General features: G+C 38.8%; 1 protein-coding gene across 7 annotated transcripts in view; it reads right to left on the bottom strand.

The window, feature by feature from the left end:
• The window catches only part of gpr107 (G protein-coupled receptor 107), a 217,966-nt gene that overhangs the window by 46,533 nt on the left and 148,603 nt on the right, over positions 1-22,830 (bottom strand). For 6 of the 7 annotated variants that reach the window (XM_072565712.1, XM_072565711.1, XM_072565707.1 and 3 more), the window contains 2 exons: positions 17,746-17,829; positions 13,120-13,241 (listed from right to left, as the gene is read on the bottom strand). In XM_072565712.1, the coding sequence (XP_072421813.1) occupies positions 13,120-13,241; positions 17,746-17,829 (206 nt within the window). Of the gene's footprint in view, positions 1-13,115; positions 13,242-17,745; positions 17,830-22,830 lie in introns of those variants that run through there. The other variant, XM_072565710.1, reaches the window with a different exon arrangement.

Below are 22,830 nucleotides of genomic sequence, written 5' to 3'. Positions count from 1 at the left end.
ACACCTCTATAACTATAATAACAACAACTCATTGTGGGGGTGTGATTGTCAACTGCCTCAGTGGATTTAAAATGTAATTTTCTCACTGCTGAACAAATCACTCATTGTTATACCTTAAAAATGTAGGCCTGTTTTGGATCACTGACTTTTACCTACATTCAAATCCAGCCCTAAACAAATAGGACAGGGCAGCACGATGGCACAGTGGTTAGCACTGCTACCTCACAACACCAGAGTCCTAGGTTCAATTCCCACCTCAGGCGACTCTGTGTGGAGTTTGCACATTCTCCCCGCGTCTGCATGGGTTTCTTCCGGGTGCTCTGGTTTCCTCCCACAATCCAAACAAAAATGTGCAGGTTAGGTGAATTGGCCATGCTAAATTGCCCGTAGTGTTAGGTGAAGGGGTAAATGTAGGGGAATGGGTCAGTGTGGACTTGTTGGGCCGAAGGGCCTGTTTCCACACTGTAAGTAATCTAATCTACAAAGGACAAAACTGCTATTTGTTGGGTTTAATCTTCCCATATAAACTGAAGTATAGGATTCTCAATCTAGTTCCTATATGTTACGGGATCACAGCATGAAAGTTGTTCTTTAGTTCAGCTGAACTTTGATAAAGTAATCCCATCAGAAATGCCTTGAAGGAAATTATAAAGAAAATCTGAGTTTTGAGCACCACACACCTTTAGGTGCATAAACTGACTTTCTCAGCCCATCTCTCATTCATTTGTCTCCCCTCGTTACAATTAACTGTTTTTTGAAGTATGATGTCTCTTCCTGTTTTGACATGTACGTTTGACTCCCAAGATATACAAAGTGGGGTCAGAGGTGTGGTCAGAGACAAATAACACTCCACATCTAATTGGATTTGGGACTATTAGAAGGAGAACACAAATTAGCATGGAGCTCAAAACATCAGTTTGCTGATTCAACAGGTTTATTCATAATGAAATTCACAGTAATCACAGAAGTGATACGATGCAGAAAGACACAATTCAGCCCATCGTGTCTGCACAGGCTCCTCAAATAAGCATCATTACCCATCTGCCAATCTTTTTTTCTCCATTCCCTTGCACCTTATTTTCATGCAAATAATCATCCAATATTCTCTTGAATGTAATCATTCAATACTTTTTCTTCAATACTCTCTTTTATATCTATGGAATTCATTGCCAAAGAAGGCTATGGAGCCAGCTCACTGAGCATGTTTAAGACTGAGATAGATAGGTTTTGAGTATCAAGGGGATCAAGGGTTGTGGGGAGAAAGTAGGAGAATGGGGTAGAGAAGCTTATCAGCCATGATTGAATGGCAGTGCAGACTCGATGTTCTAATTTCTGCTCCTATGTCTTATGGTCTAATGGAATATTTCAATTGAACATGCCTCCACACACACCCAGGCAATGTGATCCAGATCCTAAGTACTTGCTGCACGAAAGAGAGAGTGAGTTTTCTCACCTCACAGTTGTTTCTTGTGTAAATATGTGCCCTCTGGTTCAAGCAGGTACAGTTTTTTTTGCTTATCTATTCTATCCAATGTCATCATTTTGGAAACCACATATTCTTTTGGCCGCCTTCTCTTCAAGAAGAATTTCAACTTCTTTAATCTATACTCATAATTGATATTTTTTAATCACAGAGTTCTTAGAAGTTGTTTCTGCATTCTCTCCTACATGCTCATATCCTTTTCATATGGGTCCAATAACTGTACATAATACTTCAAAAAGTCTAACATATGTCTTATACACATTAAGCAACACTTCTTTGCTCTAATGTGATATCCTCCTATTAATAAAGCAGAGGGTACTGTTGCTTTATTATTTGCTCTCTCAATCTGTTCTGCCACCTTCAGTGATTTGTGCACATATTCATCCAGGTCCCTCTGTGTCTGCATCTCCTTTGAAATGTACCCCCTAAATACGTTGTCTTTCAACATTCTTCCCACCAAAATGTATCACTTCATGCTTCTCCGCATTGAGCCCTATTTACCACCTATCCAACCGGCCACTAACTTGTCTATGATCTCACGGAGTTCTACATTGCACTCTTCGCATTTAATAGTTTGTGTCACCTGCAAACCTTGAAACTGTCTCCTGAACAGCAAAATCTAGATCATTAATATATATCAAGCAGAAGTAAGGGCTCCAATACCTGTGAAATTCCACTACGAACTTCCCTTCAGCCTGAAAAATATCTATTTCCCACCACTCTATATTTCCTATCACTCAGCCACGATGCTACTGTCCATTTTATTCTACAACTTTCTGGATAAGGCTCTTGTGTGGCACGGTATCAAACACCTTCTAGAAGTCCTCTATTATTGATGAAAAATTCTCATTTCTCACAGTTCTATTAATATTAGTGGCATTGTGTTCTAGACTGTTCATCTGAGTTTCAAATTCTTTGAATGTCATTCTGACATTTCCCATATATCCTTCAAGCAGGAATGAAACGGAATCTCAAACTGTGTTATATTGTTGCTTTAAGTATGTCTGTCATTAGAATAAATTATTCCTAAATTTTTCATCCTTAGGAGAAAAGTTCTCTTTTACTCTGAACAAGGTGTATTCAGTACAGTATCCAAATTATTTGGCAATTCCCTTTTTAATCTCAAAATCCTTTGATAAATTACAAGGCAACATTAAACATTGAACAACTATCATTCCTCTTCAAAGATTTCTTGAACAAAAAGAAAACTTGTTTTTTGTCTCTTTAAATAAGATTTGCTAAATGGGTTGCTCATTTTGCTGAAGCAAAATAATAGCTTGTGTAGAATTATGATTTGTAATTAAGCTGGTTCATATAGAAAAACAGAGCAAACAAGACATCCTCAAGATGAGCAGATGGCAATATCAGAAACTGCAACTCTGATGAGTATTGTTTTACAATCTGTGAATTATTTTGTGAAAACCTCTTTGGACAAAATACAGATAATGAGACATAAATCATACTTGCGACTACAGCATAAAATAAAAAAGAAAAAAGAAATGCTAGAAACACAAGGGTTCAGAGACAAAGAGAAATTTTTTCAAGTTCCATTCCTGATGACAAGGTACAATTCAAACAATGACCTAGTTGCTCTCATAGACACTGATCAGCTGCTATGAATTTATTTTCTTTCAAATAGTCTATTATTTCTTCACAATGAATGCTAGATAGTTCTAATAAACCATGTTCATGGATGTTATTTTACATGTCTACAGCAGATGGGGCTTGCCAAGCCAAGCCTCCCAGTCAGAGGTAGGGACATTACCACTGTGCCTCAACAATCAATGTTGCCTCAACAAGATAGAATATGAGGATGCTCAATTAAATGAAGATCATGCATTGCTGTCTCTGATTTGTCACACTGCTTCTGAAATCCAGTGCAGAATGAACAGAAACTGTCTTCAACTAAACATTAAGACCAAAGCCATTTAGTGGAAGGACACAGAGGCAGTGCAGATGGCTTGCCCCTGGAAGGAAAGTAGATTGGAAGCCGACTCGCCCATTGAAAGCCAGTCCCACAGCCATAAAGAACCACCTTGTCTAGCTGTGACTCCATTTTCAAGGAACAATGCAGGTGTAGTGGAATTTCACAGGTATTGGAGCCCTTATTTCAGCTTGATACATATTATGATCTAGATTTTGCTGTTCAGGAGACAGTTGAGGTTTGCAGGTGACACAAACTGTTAAATGCGAAGAGTGCAATGTAGAACTCCATCTTTACAGATGAGCTGTGGCAGAGGCTGATTCAGGTGATATTACAAAAAGAAGACAGTCTTGGTGTTGGAGCAATTATGTGACTTAAATTACAGCTTGGAGCCAAATACAGGAACAAGATTGTGAACAGTCTGATTCATTCATTTAGGTATAGTATTTGCAGGTGCAGAACAGAGTTTGTGATGGGAACCAAAAACAATGAGCTGGATATTATGTTTTCTTGCCAGGTTTATGTGGTCTTACCTCTGAAGGTGGTACTCTGGCTTCCTGTTGATATACTTGCTCTCAAAAGTCACCTGTGTACACCTCCTTGTATAAGCTTTCCAAACCCTCTCTGATCCAATATCGCAAACATACCTTGGGCCAACTTTAATCAGGCCTGCTCATGGCCTGCCTGCAGTACGAGACACCAACTGGTTCATGACATAACTAATTACATTGACCAACAATTCCTGAGGTTACAATGAAAGCTTTGCAATTAGGTGGTTTAGCCTGCCCACAGTTCTTTAGCCTTGGGCAATTGTTGGCTCAGGTCCAAGCATTTGGTCATCTGCACAACTATCTCTACTACTAGCTTGATTTCATATTTTGTTCTACCATTATATGCTTATGTAAAGGCTTTGAGATGTTTTACTATATTCAAAGCGTGATATAAATCAAACTGATGTTTAAAACCTATAGGATCCTCCAATGTCAAAAATAGTTTCCTACTTTTGTTTTTGAAGACTGGTGAGTCCAAAAGACTTGGTTACTACAGATTGGTCCAGATACAATAATCTTGGGTACATCTCAGAAATTTTTAGCATTTTCCTAAGTTTCCAAAAGGAATGGAGGAAAATATGCCACACCCTCATAGACATAAAATGGGAGACATGGTTGAAAATTTGCAGATGACAAAAATTGGTGAGGTGGTTGACAGTGAAGAGGATGACTTTCGACAGCAGGGTGACATCAATGGTTTGACTGAGTGGATGGAAAACTGGCAAATTGATCCTACTTCCAGTTCTGGGCATCACATTACTAGTAGAACATAATTGCTCTCAAAAGATATCAGAGGAGATTTATAAGACTGTTACCAGGGCTTTAAAGTTGCAGCTTTGAGTAAAGATCAGTAAGTTGTTTCCCTCAGAACAAAAGGAGATTGATGGGTGATTTAATGAAGAATACAAAATGATGAGGAGCTTGAATAGAGTAGATAGGAAACACCTAGTGGAGAGATCAATTACCAGGGGCACAGATTTAAGGTGATGATTGAAGAATTTGTCGGAACTGGAGGAAAACATTGTTCACCCAGAGCAGAGGGCAGTGGATGACTGCAATTGGTTACCTAGTTTGGTAGTTGAGGCAGAACCCTGAACTAATTTCAAAAGAACTTGGAAAGTTCTTTTGAAATTTTGATATACTTGCTCTCAAAAGTCACCTGTGTACACCTCCTTGTATAAGCTTTCCAAACCCTGATGCGCTATAACCTGTGAGGTCTCAGGCCAGGTGATGGAAAGTGACATGAAACCAGATGTCTGGTTTATTCAGCCAGTGCAGAAACGATGGGCTGAATAGCTTCTTTATGCTGTAACCTTTCTTTGGTTCAGCACAGTCTCTCGGTGACTGAGGTTTACAGCCACAGCAGATTTTAAGTTTGATCAAGTTCATCCTAGTGCTTAATCCACAGCAGCATTGTCACAACTCTGGCAGCAGACTGTTTAGCCTTTCTAACCCAGAGAGGATCAATTGCTGCACTGCTTAGGAGACAAGAGAAGAATCATTCATAGAAAATTAAATAGCATGTAACCAGGCTGGATTAAAAAGCAAAGCTGAAAATACTGCTTTTCCAAATTAAAGCTAGAAAATGAACCATAATTTTAAACTTGCTTTTCCTCTTTCAGATCCGATCAGACCTGCTGTGTTTGTTCAGCAATTCTGTTTTTAAATCAGGGAATGTAACAGCATGAGCATTAAACCATTTACATCATAAAGATTTGCACAACAGGCAGATTGAAGACGATTTACACTCCAGCAAATAGCTGCAACTCAGATGAATGTTTGACATTTCTGTTTTGCTCAAAAAGAGAGACAATTATATTAACCAAATTACTTCATTAAAATTAACATATGGAGGCGTACAAAGCTTGTACCCCCATCATAGAAAATCATGTCAGGGCAACTTCTATCTCCTACTTACACATTAGCAGAGAAATATTGTACAATTAATTGCACAATTAATTCATTGCACTTCGTGCAACTTTTACCTATCCATCCAAAGTTGACACGGCACCACAATCAGTGCTGACATCACAAATCCATCAGTGCACTTGTCATGAAATGAAGCAATGATAGAATAAAAACTGCAGCTGACATGTCAACAGTGTTAAGATCCCACTGACATTAATATCAGTCAAGTCAGATTGTGACAGAAACCTGGCTTAAGAGATCAAAACTTATTTTGGTTTTAATGAAGTGATCTCTCATAAGCATACAATGCTGCAGATTTCATTTCAACAATAAAACAAGAGTTTATCAAAATAAAATCAAGATGTGACAAAATAAATAATATTTACTTATGACATAAAGTCATACAGCACAGAAAGAGACCCTTCGGTCCAACTCATCCATGCTGACCAGACATTCCAATCTGACCTAGTCCTGTTTGCCAGCACTTGACCCAGATCCCTCTAAGCCGTTGCTATTCATATACCTATCCAGATGTCTTTTAACAGTTGTAATTTTACTAGCCTCCACCACTTCCTCTGGCAGCTCGTTCCATACATGCAACATCTTCTGCGTAAAAAAGTCCACCCTCAGTTCCTTTTAAATCATTCCCATCTCATTTTAAACCTATGTCCTCTAATTTTGGACTCGCCCACCTTAGGAAAAAGACCTTGGTTATTCACCATATCCATACCCCTCATGATTTTATAAAGCATCACTTCTCAACCTCCTACGTTCCAATAACAAAAGTCCCAAGCTATTCTGCTGTTCCCTATAACTCATACTCTACAGTCCTGGCAACACCTTTGTAAATCTTTTCTGCACGTGCTGAAGTTTAACAACATCATTCCTAAACAAGGGGATCCAAAATTTAATGTAGTATTCTAAAAGTGGCCTCACCAGTGTCTGTACCACTGCAACATGACGTTCCAAGTCCTAAATATCCTGACCAATGAAGGCAAACATGTCAAATGCTGTTGTCACCACCCTGTCTCGTTGTGACTCCATTTTCAAGGAACAATGCATGTGCACCCCTACGTCTCATTGTTTGGTAACACTCTCCATGGATCTATCATAAAATCATACAGTCATAAATTATGGAAACATACCCTTCAGTCCAACCAGCCCATGCCAACCATAACCCCAAACTAAACTAGTCCCACCTGCTCCACGTGGCCCATATCCCTCCAAATATTTCTTTCTCATGTGCTTTATATAGGGTGGCACAGTGGCTAGCACTGCTGCCTCTCAGAACCAGGGACCTGAGTTCAATTTCCGCCTCAGGCAACCGTCTGTGTGGAATTTGCACATTCTCCCAGTGTCTGCGTGGGTTTCCTCCGGGTGATCCAGTTTCCTCCCACAGTCCAAAAACGTGCAGGTTAGGTGAACTGGCCACGCTAAATTGCCCATAGTATTAGGTGCACTAGTCAGAGGGAAATGGAACTGTACACACAATACTCCAGAAGAGGCCTCACCAACGTCATTAACTGTACCAGTCCTGCCCTTCAACTGTATAAGCACTGCCAAAATGCAACAACTTACATTTGTCTAAAGTAAACACACATTAGAATATTTTTTAACAGATAGTAAAAGTATACTCCTATTAATCCCAAATTTCCCCTTAAAAATTCCAAAACAAAACCATCCCCATGTATAGTACACACCAAAAAAAAATTTTCCTAATACATTGATAGCTTCATGTAACAACGACTAGATGAAACACCTGAGCTTAAATGTACTCAATTTCAAGTACCCTCTTCAGGGTTTTATCCCAATACTTCAGGGTTGAGACTTATCACTATTTACTCTGACGTAATCTAACTTTACTAAATTCTCCACTTCTGAGAAGTGTTGTCTTATTCAACTATTAAATCCAAGGACTTCACAGAACTGCCCAAAACAAAATAACACTAAAAGAAATGTCTCTCCCATGAAGCTAAATGGTTTTAAGTTTAAGGGAAACAACCGAAATCCAGATACTTCTAACAGATCTTAAAGCACATGTATACTTTGCCAAATCATAAAACATCCTCAGATAAACAAAAGCTTATTCGATGCCAAGGTAGACACCTCAAACAGTTTTAAAAGTAATCAGCAGGGCTTCAGAAATACCTACAAAGTTAATTATTTACTTGTGACACACAGAAAACACATACGTCACTAACAGAAACGTAAATATAAATATTAAAAATATATATAAATAAAGTCATCATCACAAAAAGCATTTTTGTTTAAAAATCTGAACAGTTTAAAATTCCTTTTAATGAGTTGCCTTAGAGAAAGAAAGAAAGAAATGCAGATTCACAGAAGTACCCAAGATATCAGGTTGAAGTACCATTCTTTGTGCACTGTTAACTCACTACAGTATACATGCACTGTCTCATTTTTGTATTTGATGTAAACTGGGAGATTTTGATTATATTTTTGACATTATTTGTTGTAACTTCGGATTTCCGTTTTTTTGTTAGTAACTAGTGGGCTGAGAGTCTGAAATTAGTAATTCATTTCTACGTTATTCTGTAGCCACAATAATTTCTTTTAAAGACATTTCTTGAAGCTTGGCTTTCTAGTGAAGTGATTTTCTGCAACAAAAATGGGGTTTTATTTTGTATTGTTTTGTGCTCCAGCAAGTTAAATATAAGGTTTGTTATTGTGTTCTAGATTTTACCATAACTACTCGAGTAATAGTCGATCTCATGTAAAAGTCAACCCCATATTTATGGCCAAATAACCTGACATTTTCCATATATCTCATGTAAAAATCGACCCTAGCTCTTCACAGAGAACAGATCAAGGTTTATGAGTCAGTGTACCAGCCGTCACGTTCCACTTCAGCTTTCCAGTTTGCCAGTTGTTCTGCTCCGCTCTCTGTCTTCCAGTCCACTGGCTGTTGTGTTCCACTCCATGTTTTCAGAATTATCATAAGTCGTTTTTCTTCCTTATCTGTTTAGAGATCAATTGGGCTTCTGCTAATGATACAGTATGAATTTTCACGTGCATGAATTTCAGCCCCTCAAAAGTAATATACATGTATTAGTCGACCCCATAAATTGAACATTCAAAAATTGTCAAAAAAATTTGACCATTACCCAAGTATATACTTTTTTTTAAGTTTAAGGGAAATGCCCGTAGCTTAAAAAGGGTGAAGTTTTCCAGCACTTTCTGTTTTCATTTCACTTGGAATGAAGCAGCCATGTGAAATCCTTGGGATAAGATGGTTGTGCCAACCTGTGCACTTGAGAAGGAAAGGATATATATAGTGAATTATAAACCTTAAACTGAGGAGTTATGTTAGTCTCAGACGAGAAGTGTTGGGATAAAACCCTGAAGAGATAACTCAAAGATGAGTACATTTAAATAAGTACATAATCGAGGAAGAAGCTATCTGCAATGACAGTCTAAAAGTGGAAGTCACAACTGACTTAAACCTGCTGTGATATTGGATACAGTGACTCTGGCATGAGTATTGTATGATGCATTTTTGACTGCTGTAGCAGGGGTATGCTTTCAGTACTATACAAATGTTGTTTTGTTTCTTCACAATTTAAAAAGTGTGTTCTGTGAATATACTTTTACTGTATGTCTAAAAACCTTTGAATTGTTAGTAGATGGGCTGTTTAATTCTATTTTATAGAGTCAAAGATGTACAGTATGGAACAGTCCAACCCATCCATGCCAACCAGATATCCCAACCCAATCTAGCCCCACCTGCTAGCACCCGGTCCATATCCCTCCAAACCCTTCCTATTCATATACCCATCCAAATGCCTCTTAAATGTTGCAATTGTACCAGCCTCCACCACATCCTCTGGCATCTCATTCCATACACGTACCACCCTCTGCATGAAAATGTTGCCCCTTAGGTCTCTTTTATATCTTTCCCCTCTCACCCTAAACCTATGCCTTCTAGTTCTGCACTCCCCGACCCCAGGGAAAAGACTTTGTCTATTTTCCTATCCATGCTGCTCATGATTTTATAAACCTCTATCAGGTCACCCCTCAACCTCCAACGCTCCAGGGAAAACAGCCCCAGCCAGTAAAGCCTCTCCCTATAGCTCAAACCTTGGCAACATCCTTGTAAATCTTTTCTGAACCCTTTCAAGTTTCACAACATATTTCCAATTGGAAGGAGACCAGAATTGCACGCAATATTCCAACAGTGGCCTCACCAATGTCCTGTACAGCCGCAACATGACCTCCTAACTCCTGTACCCAATATTCTGACCAATAAAAGAAAGCATATCAAATGCCTTCTTCACTATCTAACTGCTACTACACTTTCAAGGAGCTGTGAACCTGCACTCCAAGGTCTCTTTGTTCAGCAACACTCTCTCGGACCTTACCATTAAGTATATAAGTCCTGCTAAGATTTGCTTTCCCAAAATGCAGCACCTCACATTTATCTGAATTAAACTCCACCTGCCACTTCTCAGCCCATTGGCCCATCTGGTCAAGATCCTGTTGTAATCTGAGGTAACCTTCTTCGCTGTTCACTGTACCCCTTATGCTCGCATCCAAATCATTTATGTAAATGACAAAAAGTAGTGGACCCAGCACTGATTCTTGTGGCACTCCACTGGTCACAGGCCTTCAGTATGAAAAGCAACCCTCCACCACCACCCTCTGTCTTCTACCTTTGAGTCAGTTCTGTATCCAAATGGCTAGTTCTCCCTGTATTCCGTGAGACATAACCTTGCTAATCAGTCTCCCATGGGGAACCTTGTCGAACACCTTACTGAAGTCCATATAGATCACATCTACCGCTCTGCCCTCATCAATCTTCTTTGTTACTTCTTCAAAAAACTCAATCAAGTCTGTGAGACATGAATTCTCATGCACAAAGATATGCTGACTATCTCTAATCAGTCCTTGCCTTTCCAAATACATGTACATCCTGTCCCTCAGGATTCCCTCCAACAACTTGCCCACTACTGACGTATTAATTTATTTTGTTGATAACTTTGTTTTATTGGTAAAGAAAAATCTGCAGTACTGCATAGTTATGATTCATAAGAGACCATTCCATTCAAAACAAATCAAAGCACAATCTATCAAGTCAGATTCCTCTACGTGATTTGATTTGTCTGGTAATAACATCAGCTGGATTTGTTATAGGTGTAAGACACTTGAACATCCAGAACCCTCAAGCACTCAGGCAAAGGTTATGTTTCCTTAAACTGTGTGGACTGACATCTTATTCAGCAAACTATATCTTCCCTAGTCCCATTTAAAAAATATTTTAGGGTAAACGATACTCCTTCCTTTTCCATTTAAAATCAACAGGGATTCAGAGTTGTGAATAATTTCAAGAAACAACTTACAAATACTGAAGCTTCACAGGATTGGGATGAAATCACGTTAAAAAGAGGAGGGTTGTGTATAATCAGAAACAAAACCCAAAGAAATATAGATATACTAACAAAATGCTTGTAATGGCATTGACTGAAAGAGTATCACTACAGAAACAGCTCCATATGAAACATCAACTAAGAAGGCAAAGTCTTGTTTCTTCAATTTCATTACCTTATTTCAGATTATAAGGATGCAGCTCACATAGACATAGAAAAACCCTACCGAGAATTCTGACAAAAGCAAAATCATGAGAATCAAGGATAGGTCATGGCTAAAGAAATGCAATAGATTTGACAAAGGTATAGCAACAGATAAGAAACAGCTGCTGGATGGAGAAATGTAAGATTGGTTATTTCTATTTTATATTATACGATTGAGGTATAGAAGTCAATTCTAAGCCTGTCAAATCAGCAAACATAATGCTAGAATGACAAGAGCAAACTAATTAAATCAGTTGTGAAGTTGAAAAAAAAAAGGACAAATTAAATTGAGAACAGATGAATACATTTTGGTGAAATAAGTGAGCTAAGTTTACAATGCTCAGAGCAGGAATCCTTTAGAAGCAACCAAAAAGCATCAGGGCCCACAGTAGCTTCAACCCTCCAAAATGCTAACAGCAAGTAAAATGAAAATTGGACAGACAAGCAGAACAATGCAAAAATAAATCAATAGGGTTTAGCTTAAGATTTTATAATGCCCTGGTTAGAATACAATTAACATATAATACACAACTGTAGACAATGCACTTTAAGAAGTTATGCACATGCATTGAGGAAAAAATAATATAAATGAGTTTGAGTGTAAAGAGATGAACTATGAACAAAGAAACTTAAGCTAAAATAAAGTGAAAACACTGAAAGTATGCATAAAAATTGAATGGTTTAAGCAATATGAACATAGCCAGCCAAGTCATTCGCACCAAAACTATTAGATATTGAATACAATATTAGATATTGCATCAAACCTGCTCCATTTGGAAACCTTATAATATCTATAAAATGGCATGAATTGGGGACCTCACACTCAACCTGTCAGTTTCCTCAGAAAATTTATACTAAGTGAAATTCATTCCTGCCAAAATGAAAAAAAAATCAAACAAGTGCATCCCGTGATATTTTTAAAAAACACTAGATGGTTTCCAACATTTCTCTTTACAAGATCTGCAATGTCTCTTACTTTCTTTCCTCTTCCCAGCTGTTGTTCACCTCCACAGCTTCAAGGTTTACAATCTTCTTTACTGTATGATTTTTACTGAGGTTTCAAGTTTTATAGTGATTGTGTGTTTAATTGAGAGTGATACACACAATACTGATGTGCAGGTATACACCTGTATCTTCTTCCAGGTTTGCTTTTAAAACATGAAACTTTTTCCACAGTTTTAGCAGACTCTCTAAGATTTTAGAAAACATTGAATTTTTGATTTTCACTGTGCAGCTTGCCTACTCCCTCCCTCTGCAAAGTGACCTCTTTAACAGCATATTTTTATATTGGCTACCTTGCTTTGTCTGAAGTGGTTATTTTCTTCTGGGAGTTCACCCTTCTTTAGCACTCCTCAAAGAGAAAAAGGAATTTGGCATTAATTTGTAAAATTCCATTTCATTTTGTGTGACACAGAATTCACACAGGTGAACTGTGTTGCACGTTCATGTTACCAATGATACCTGCACCACACCCAACTGACAAACAATAACCACCAGTTTCAAGGTGTAATTCTAGAAGTGGAAATTAGCACCTAATAATAAATCATTGGTTGATCACAATCATATTGGGATCATTGTGTCAAATCATAAAAATGTTGTTATAGATTTCTGAAAGCTCATGAATACGTTTTAGTCCAAAATAAACTTTGAGCTGAAAGTACTTACACTTCATCCATCTCTACATCTTCCTCATTCTGAGGTAGTTGAAGGTAGGGATTGTCTGAAGCTGGTCGAAACTTATATCCCGTCAAACAGAAGAACACAAGCGTGGCAAGTTCATCTAGGAACTAAAAATTTATAGAATCCTGATCAGAAAACAATGCTATGGATTTTTAGTTCAACAATTTTTTTCAAAGGGTTTCAAAACACAAAAGGGAGAATTAATACTGAATGAAATTCATTTGCCAAAAATGCTTTCTTTTTCCAAAAACTTAAGTCCCTTGATAATAAAGAACATGCAATATAAAGTAAGTGGCACCGACCAACTCTATTAGTGTGTGCCTTAAATCTGCCAGAAAAAGCAGTTGACCTTGAGGAGTAAAGAGCGCGCTTTGGAAGAACTCACTCACTGATGGTCTCTGGGATGAGCTAATCAGTTTTAGTATGCTCTGGTTATTAGTTAAATCTACAAATGTATAGCATAGATATGATCATATGAACAAGGAAGGGAAAAGGCCACTTGGCTTTCAAGCTTGCTCCATCATTCAATAAGGTTGTGGTCGATCTAATTTTAATCTCAGCTGTATTCCTCATTCCGTATAATCCCCAATTATCTTTCAACCCCTTGGTATTCAAGAATCTATCTACCTTAAAAAATACTTTAAAAAATGTCCACCCCCTGTGTTTTAAAGAAGGGAATTCCAAAGAATTAGTGACAATCTCTTGGAAGAAAACAATATTACTTAGTGTTAATATAGTTAACTAGCCTTAAGCTAATATAAGTTGTTATTTTACTATAGAGTCACAGAGATGTACAGGAGAGAAACAGACCCTTCAGACCAACCCATCCACACTGACCAGATATCCCAACCTAATCTAGCTCCATTGGCCAGCACATGGCCCATATCTTTCTAAACCCTTCCTATTCATGTGCCTAACCAGATGCGTTTTAAATGTTGTAATTGTACCAGCCTCCACCACTTCCTCTGGCAGCTCATTCCAAACACGCACCATCCTCTGCGTGAAAACATTGCGCCTTAGGACCCTTTTAAATCTTTCCCCTCTCACCCTAAACCTATGCCCTCCAATGCTGGACTACTCCACTCCCAGGGAAATGACCATGTCTACTTACCCTATCCATGCCCCTCATGATTGCATAAACCTCCATAAAGACACCCCTCATCCTCCGACGATCCAGGAAAAAGAGCCCCAGGCTATTCAGCCTCTCCCTGTAGCTCAAATCCTCCAACTCTTGCAACGTCCTTGTGAATCTTTTCTGAACCCTTTCAAGTTTCACAACATCCTTCCGATAGGAAGGAAACCAGAATTGCACACTATATTCCAAAAGTGGTCTTCTTGTTATATAAGTGTGTGTCTCTTGTCAAAAAGAGTGATGGGGCAGTCTTGATAGGCCAAATGGCCTAACTTCCTCCTATATCTTATAGATTTATTTGTGGTTATTACTTCACATGTATACGGTTGTATTGCTGGAGGTCAGTTCCAGGACATGCCTGCAGGAGCTCCTCAGCATCTTCAGCTGCTTCATCAATGACACCATAAGGTCAGAAGTGGTGATGTTCGCCGATGATTGCACAATGTTCATCACCATTCATGACTCCTTAGATACTGAAATTGTCCGTGTTCAATTACAACAAGATCTGGACGATATCCAAGCTTGGGCTGACAAATGGCAAGTAACATTCATGCCACACAAATGCCACACAATGACCATCTCCAACATGAGACAATTTAACTACTAGCCCCTTACATTGAAGGTATTACCATCAGTGAATCCCCAATCAACATCCTGGGAGTTACCACTGACGAGAAACTCAACTGGACGCAACCATATTAATAGAGTGGCTACAAGATCACGTCAGATGTTAGGAAATTCAGAAATTAGTAACTTACATCCAAAGCCTGTTAACCATCTATACAACACAAGTCAGGAGTGTGATGGAATACACATACTTGCCTAGATCAGTGCAGCTGCAACAACACAAGAAGCTTGACACATCCAGGTCAAAGCAGCCACTTGATTGGCACTACATCCACAAGCAACTACATCCACAAGCACCAATGCACAACAACAGAAGTATGCACTATCTACCAAATGCACTGCAGATATTCGCCAAGGTCCATAGACAGAACTTTCAAAACCCATGACCGCTACCATCTAAGGGCAGCAGATACATTGAAACACCACCACCTGCAAGATCCCCTCCAAGCCAATCACTATCCTGGAATTGGAAACGTATTGCTACTCCTTCAGTGTGTGTGTCAAATCTTGAATTCCCTCCTTAAGAGCACTGTGGGTCTATCTACAGCACAGTCTATCTACGGTTCAAGAAGGCAGTTCATCACCGCATACTCGGGGACAAATCGGAACAGGCAATAAAAACTGGCCAACCAGCAATGTCCATGTCTCTTGAGTCAATAAAGAGACATAACACTTGCAAGCCCTGTGGACTATTATTAGAAGAGTTGGTGGAAGTGTATTTACCCAAAGAAGACCCCATCACAAACTGATGCCAGATGCAGATATCTTTCTTCTCCTCCAATGTTGTTCCCTCTACGCTACAAGATTAAGAATCATCTTTTGGTCAAGGCTTTTACTGAAGTTCAATCATACGTTTTGTGATGCTCTTGGGTTTCTTTGAGCTGCCTCTATCACAATTATCTCAGCAGAGGCCTGGAACTAGTTTGCCTAACGTCTTAATCTAAAAAGGGTGGAAAACACCAGTCCCAAATTAGGAGATTTGGCAAGACAGTTGCAGAAAACACCTCATTCTTCTAAAAGAAGAGTCAAACAAAGGAAATTATTTCATTAATGGGAAATTGGACAGCTAGAAGAATGGCACTATGCCATAACAGAGATACACAATAGAGATTCAAAGAATGAACATGACAATAATGACTTGCACTTCCATTATCCAGTAATCTCCAACCTCGGGAAATATGACAGTGCCATGAAAGAAAAGGGATTTTTCCCCTCTGAAGGTGCACTATAGTTTCTAACAAACTCATAAAACAGAATATGTGGCTTTGTCCCTGTCAGTAATATCAATTATAAGGGAAAGCTAATTTTGTAATTAAACGCATCAGCAGAAATAAATTTAAGTAAATTCAGAAAGACACTGCTTTCAGAAAAATGGGTAGATCCTGCAAAATTGGTGATACAGAAAGTCATTATTTAAGGGCTGATTTCTAAGCTAATCGAATTGCACAAACACATAAAATTAGTTTCATACGCAAAATATGTTCCTATAATAGAAATGCATTCCAGTTGCAATGGCGTGTTACTGAATATTTACTCCAAACAATGTCATGTAACAGTTTTTATACCATCTTCAATATTGCCCAATCAATATGTTCAGAACTATTATTAAACACCTCTAGAGCAGGTGGGACTTGAACCCCTTCAGAACCATTGTTTTGGACCACCAGGAAATACAGCCCAGAAATTACAGAATGAGATGACAAGTTATACAAATTGGCAAATTAATTTTAGGACAGGCAACAATAAAGTCATCAGCCAGGGTGACAAACTGGGCAAGAAGTGTACATCATGAAATAATATCATAATAGCCAATGAAGACAGTGAAAAATATCTCAGAATCTTTTATGGACTCAACGTGCCCAGCAACTAATCAACTGAGCCAATAGAAAGTTGAACGATATAACCATAACACAATCAAAACTGACAGTAGGGACCTCTTGTGGTACAGTGATAGTATTCTTGCCTCTGAGCCAGAAGGCCCAGTTTCACATCCCACCTGCTCCAGAAAATGTGTAGTAACAACTCTGTACAGGTTGATTAAAAATAACTCAAAATTGACAGTTCTCTAGTCAGACACCCTGAATACCCTATCCAATTCAGTCAACAAAACACAGGGGAAAACCTGTAGACAGTGCAAAGATCTCCGAGTTAGGGTCTGAGTTAGGAAGAAAAACGAATCATATAACTACATAGTATGGAAAAAGTAAAACAAACAAAACAGAAATTCTTGGAGAGTTAGCAGGGCCTGTGGAAGAAAACAGTTAACTGAAGTTACTTCAGAAGTAGGACCATGGGACTTAAATCTGTTTTCCCTCCACAACTGCTGCCAGAGCTGTTAATTTGTAGCAAATTTTGATTTTATGTTTTTTAATATTGCCAATATCCACAATTCTTTGTTTTATTTATGGAAGATGTAAATCTCGATAAAAAAATGAGAAAATAGGATTCAAACGAGTAAAAATCCAATCTAACACAGGCATCAGCAATGTGTGTATCACACAAAGCACTCAATAAATGGAATGGATAGACAAGCAAATCCAAGAACGTTTGAGATCACTGAAAAAAGAATTGCATGTTACTATATCTGCTTTTTAGGTTCTTTCTAGATGGGTAAAGATTGGCCAAACGTGCTATAATCATCTTCCAAAAGGTCAGTAAAATGCAATATGATATTACCACCTTTTCCACCCTTCTCTTCTGTCTTGACTCAATGGAAATACTGGACAGCGTTACTAAACTAATTAATTTTCTTCATTGTAATTAAATTTGAACCCCATGACTGATTTATCTTTACTTTTTCACTACAATAGACTACAGCAAGATTACTATAAATAAATGGTGAATGTACTCACCTGATACAGCCATTTCCATTGGAAAGGCACAATGATTTTGATCAGAATTGCTATGATCCGCGTAAAATAAATGTAACACACAATCTGGAATACAGAGAAGCAAAATTTGCATTTAAAGTACAGCAATATGACAGGCAAACCTAACAGAATGCGTTCTTCATTTAAATGCTATTTATCACAAACTAATTAGTGGAACTCAAAATGGGGTACCACAGGAATAGCAAAGAAATGTATCATGGGATTCTTTAAAACTAATAATCTAAAAATATTAACATCTGATGTAGGGGATCTTGATTCAAATCATTAGAAACTAGAGTTACTGTGCCAACTGTTTAATGAATTGCCCAGTTTACAGTTCTATAGCTGTCTTCTTCAAAACTCATCACTCTAAATGTTAACTCAGTTCAATGGGGACTAGTTGATTTCAGTTGGGTAGGTACTGTAGGTTACTAGAACAGACAGCAGGACCTGAGGGCTAAGTAGAAATAAGATCAGCTAAGGTTCCTGCTCCCGATCATCATCTAATAGTCCTCAACTGAAGACAACACAAGTAATCATTAGTTAGAAAATGAGCAAAGTTCATGGCTGAGTACACTGCTGACATTTGTTTTGAGACTCAATTGTCAAGGATAATTACTTGAATGTGATATTACAAGGTTGATGCCTCTTAAGATTCAATTGTGATTACATATTTTTGAGTGAGGCAAGATTAAAAAAGGGTGTAACATGTCAGACAAAGTAGGAATGGTAAACACAATAATGAACCTTAACCTGATAAATTCTGTTATCCAACATATAGAGATACATTTTCACCAGAACAACCTTTTTTTCATTTTTATTCTACCTTGGAGCTCTCTATCCTGTAAAGCAACTTAAAAGATACCAGCTCAGAAGTAAATTAAAAGGTCATAATTTTTAAAGTCCTATTAAGCTCTCAATCCCATCTTCTTGATCAAGGATTCTATTTAATGGGTAAAACCTCTTGGAAAGCAAAGATGCAGACATTTACACTTGAGTGGTTTTAAGGAGCTTTACAGAATGATTTAATTAAAATAGATTCTAATGTCAGTCTCACAGAACTTATACGTAGAGCTGAAAGCAGATCAGTGGATGAATAAGGTCGGGTTAGCATTTGTCCTATTTTGATCATTTATAATTCGTAGGATCTTCATTTTGGGTTTATAGTTCATAAGGGTAATAGTGCAGCAGCCCAGAGGATGAGGACACTAGAGTAATTCATATTATTTTAATTTAAGGTGTAGTTTTAAAAGAGAGAAGTCGGGCACAATTCCAGTGGCAGGGATCAGAATATGTGCAGGAAATCTATAGTTCCTGGAAGTCCAAATTTCAAAGCCAAAGCAGTGTCTGGGGACACTGTGCAGCATCTGTGAGGCTCAGAGGATCGTGGACAGCATATAAAGGTGATCATTCTGCAGGTTAAGACTCCACTGGCAGGAGGGAATGGATGACCAGCAGGCAGAGCAAGAGGACTAGACAGACATTGCAGAAATCCCCTGTGGATATTCCTCTGCAAACAGATATATTCCTCTGAAATATAGAAAGGTAGAAAATAGGTGCAGGAGTGCGCAATTCAGCCTTTTGAGCCCGCATCACCATTCACTAGGATCATGGCTGATCATGCAATCGTAGTATCCCATTTTCATCCTTTTCCCATTCCCCTCGACCCCTTTAGCCTCAAGGACCACATCCAGCTCCCTCTTTAATATGGCAAATGAAGTGGCTCCAACTGCTTCTTGTGGGAGAGAATTCTACAAGTTCACAATTCTGAGTGAAGAAATTCTTCCTCATCTCAGTCCTGAATGGCTTACCCCTTATTCTCTGATTGTGACATCTTGTTCTGGAATTGTCCAACTTTAGGAAAATTCTCCCTGCATCTAGCCTGTCCAGTCCCATCAGGAATTTGTGTGTTCCTCTAAGATCCACCCTCATTCTTCTAAATTTCAGTGAATTCAAGCCAACTTTTCTTCATATGTCAGTCCTGCCATCCTGGCAATCAGTCTGGTTAGCCTTGGCTGGACTCCATCAATAGCAAGAATATCCTCCTTCAGACTAGGAGACCAAAACTGTACACAATACTCAAGATGTAGCCCTGGATAACTGCAACAAGACATCCTTACTCCGAAACTCAAATCCTCTCACTATGAAGGAAAGCATGCTATTAGCTTTCCTCACAATTAGTGGATACAGTTAGGAGCCAGTAACAACAACAAAATCTGTTGCACCACAGTTGGCTATGCTGTACAAGAAAGGAGGAATAAGCATAGGAAGGCTATCGTAATAGGGGATTCAATCACAGAGTCATACAACACGGAAACAGACCCTTTGGTCCAACTAATCTATGTCAAGTTTTCCAAACTCAACGAGTCCCACTTGCTTGCATTTGGCCCACATCCCTCTCAAGCATTCCTACTGATGTACCTGTCCAAATGTCTTTTAAATGTTGTAACTGTAACTGTAGCTACCATTTCATTTGGAAATTATTCCACATATGAACCTTTGCGTGAAAACGTTGCCCCTCAACTCCCCTTTAAATTTTCTCCTCTCATCTTAAAAATATACCCCCCAGCTTTGAAATCGCCCACTTTAAGAAAACGACCTTTGCTATTCACCTTACCTCATGATTTTATAAACCTCCATAAGGTCAGCCCCTCAAATGCCTACTACACTCCAGTGAAAAAAAGTCTCAGCTTATCCAGCCTCTCCTTGTAACTGAAACCCTGCAGTCCCAGCAACATCCTTGTAAATCTTTACTGAACATTCTCTAACTTAACAATATCCATCCATAGCAGTGGGGCCAGAACTGTACATAATACTCCAAAGCTGGCCTCACCAACATCCTTTACAACCACAGCATACTGTCCCAATTTCTAGACTCAGTGGTCTGAGCAATGAAGGCAAGCATGCTAAATACCTTCTCAGACACCCCGTGTACCTGTGACACAACTTTCAAAGACTATGTACCTGAACCCATAGGTCTCTCTATTCAACAACACTATGCAAGGTCTTAACATTAACTGTGTAAGTCCTGCTCGTTTGTTTTATGAAAATAGTGAAGGAAATAGAAGCTTTTATGGCCACAAACAAGATGGTATGTTGCTGCTGAGGTGCTAGAGTCAAAGATATATTGGAGCAGCTCCAGGACATTCTGGAAGGTGAACAGCCAGTGGCCAAGATACATAATGGTTCTAAAAACATAGATTAGAAAAAAAGGGATGAGTTTCTAAAAGCAGATTACAGGGAGTTAAGAAGCAAGTTAAAAAGTAGGACCTCAAAAAGGTGCTGATTTCAGGATTGCTATCAGTGCCATGTGCTAGTCAAAGTACAGAATAACAGGATGTATCAGATGAATATATGACTGGAGAGATAACGTGATGAAGGAGGATTCCTGGGACATTAGGACTAGTTCTGGAGGAGGTGGGACCAGGACAAACTGGATGAATTGCAGGTAGACAGGAGCAGAACTGATGTCCTTGGGTATGCATTTGCTAGCATGGTTGGGGAAGGTTTGAACTAAAACAGCAAGGCTTTGGGAATATATACAATTAGAAAAGAACAAAATAGCAGCAATAATAAAAAGACAATGGGAAATAAGAAAAGTGATAAGCAAAGAATTCAAAGGCAAGAATCAAAAGGGGCCACAAAGCAAAATAATGTGAGCAAGACTCAGAGGATGGCACAGTGGCTCAGAGGATGGCACTGCTGCCTCACAGCACCAGAAATTCAAGATTGATTCTACCCTTGGATGATTATCCATGTGGAATTTGCACATTCACCCGTGTCTGCATGGTTTCCTCCAGGTTCTCTGGTTTCCTCCCAGATGAGTCAGTATGGATTGGATGGGCTGAATGACCTGTTCCCACACTGTCAGGATTCTGTGACTAAGAATGTTAAAAGACTAGCCTCAAGGTTGTGTGTCTCAACACACGGTGCATTGGCAATATGCAAATAGACATAAACTGGAATGATATAATTGGGATCAGTTGACATGTGGCTGCAAGGTTCAGAGAAGGAACTGAATGTCATTCACACATTCCAGGAATTCTAGCTTGAGGGCATCCAGTTTTTAGGAAGGACAGACAAAAAAAAAAGAGGTTGAGTAGCATTGCTGTTTAAAGAGAACATCAATGCAACAGTGAGGAATGTTATTAGCTCTGGTGAAGTAGATTCTATATTGGATGAGTTTAGAAACACCAAGGGCCAGAAAATAGGAGTGGGGTTTGTATATTAACCCTCAAACTGTAGTGGCAATGTTGGGAAGCCATTAAACAAGGAACTAGAAACACAAGCAATATAGGCAGTTATAATTACGAGTAATTATTATTTGCCTTATGTACAGATTGGGCAAATCAAATCAGCAAAAACACCATACAGGAGGAATTCCTGGAGTGTGCATGGCATGGTTTTCTAGATCATTACATTGGGGAAGCAACTAGAGAACTGGATATTGTGTCATGAGAAAGGAATTGGCAATTTACCTGTGCGAGGCCTCCTGAGAAGAGTGCCCATAATATGATGGAATTCTTCCTTAAGATGGAGGGTGATGGGACTAATTCTGAGACTAGGGTCCTGAATCTCAATAAAGCAAACTATGATGGATGGGGCGTGAGCTGGTGATGATACACTGGGGAATGTTACTTCAAGGGATGACCATGGATAGGCAATGATAAACATCCGGGTGCTCCGGTTTCCTCCCACAGTCCAAAGATGTGCAGGCCAGGTGAATTGGCCATGCTAAATTGCCCATAGTGTTAGGTAAGGGGTAGATGTAGGGGTATGGGTGGGTTGCGCTTCGGCGGGGCGGTGTGGACTTGTTGGGCCGAAGGGCCTGTTTCCACACTGTAAGTAATCTAATCTAATCTATTTAGAGAGCAAGTGGATGAACTGCCACAATTGTTCATTTCTGTCTGACAAAAATAAAATCGGAAAGATGGCCTGACTGTAGCTAATATGGGAAATTAGGCATACTATTAAGATCCAAGGAGGCAACATACAAAATGACCAAAACAAAACAGACCTGAAGGTTAAAATCTAAACAATTCCCACCAAAGGAAGTCAAAAAGATTT

Source organism: Chiloscyllium punctatum, chromosome 49 (assembly GCF_047496795.1).
Source record: "Chiloscyllium punctatum isolate Juve2018m chromosome 49, sChiPun1.3, whole genome shotgun sequence".
NCBI lineage: Eukaryota > Metazoa > Chordata > Chondrichthyes > Orectolobiformes > Hemiscylliidae > Chiloscyllium > Chiloscyllium punctatum.
The sequence above is the reverse complement of the archived record's forward strand: the minus strand, read 5'-3'. Positions and strand labels throughout refer to the sequence as shown.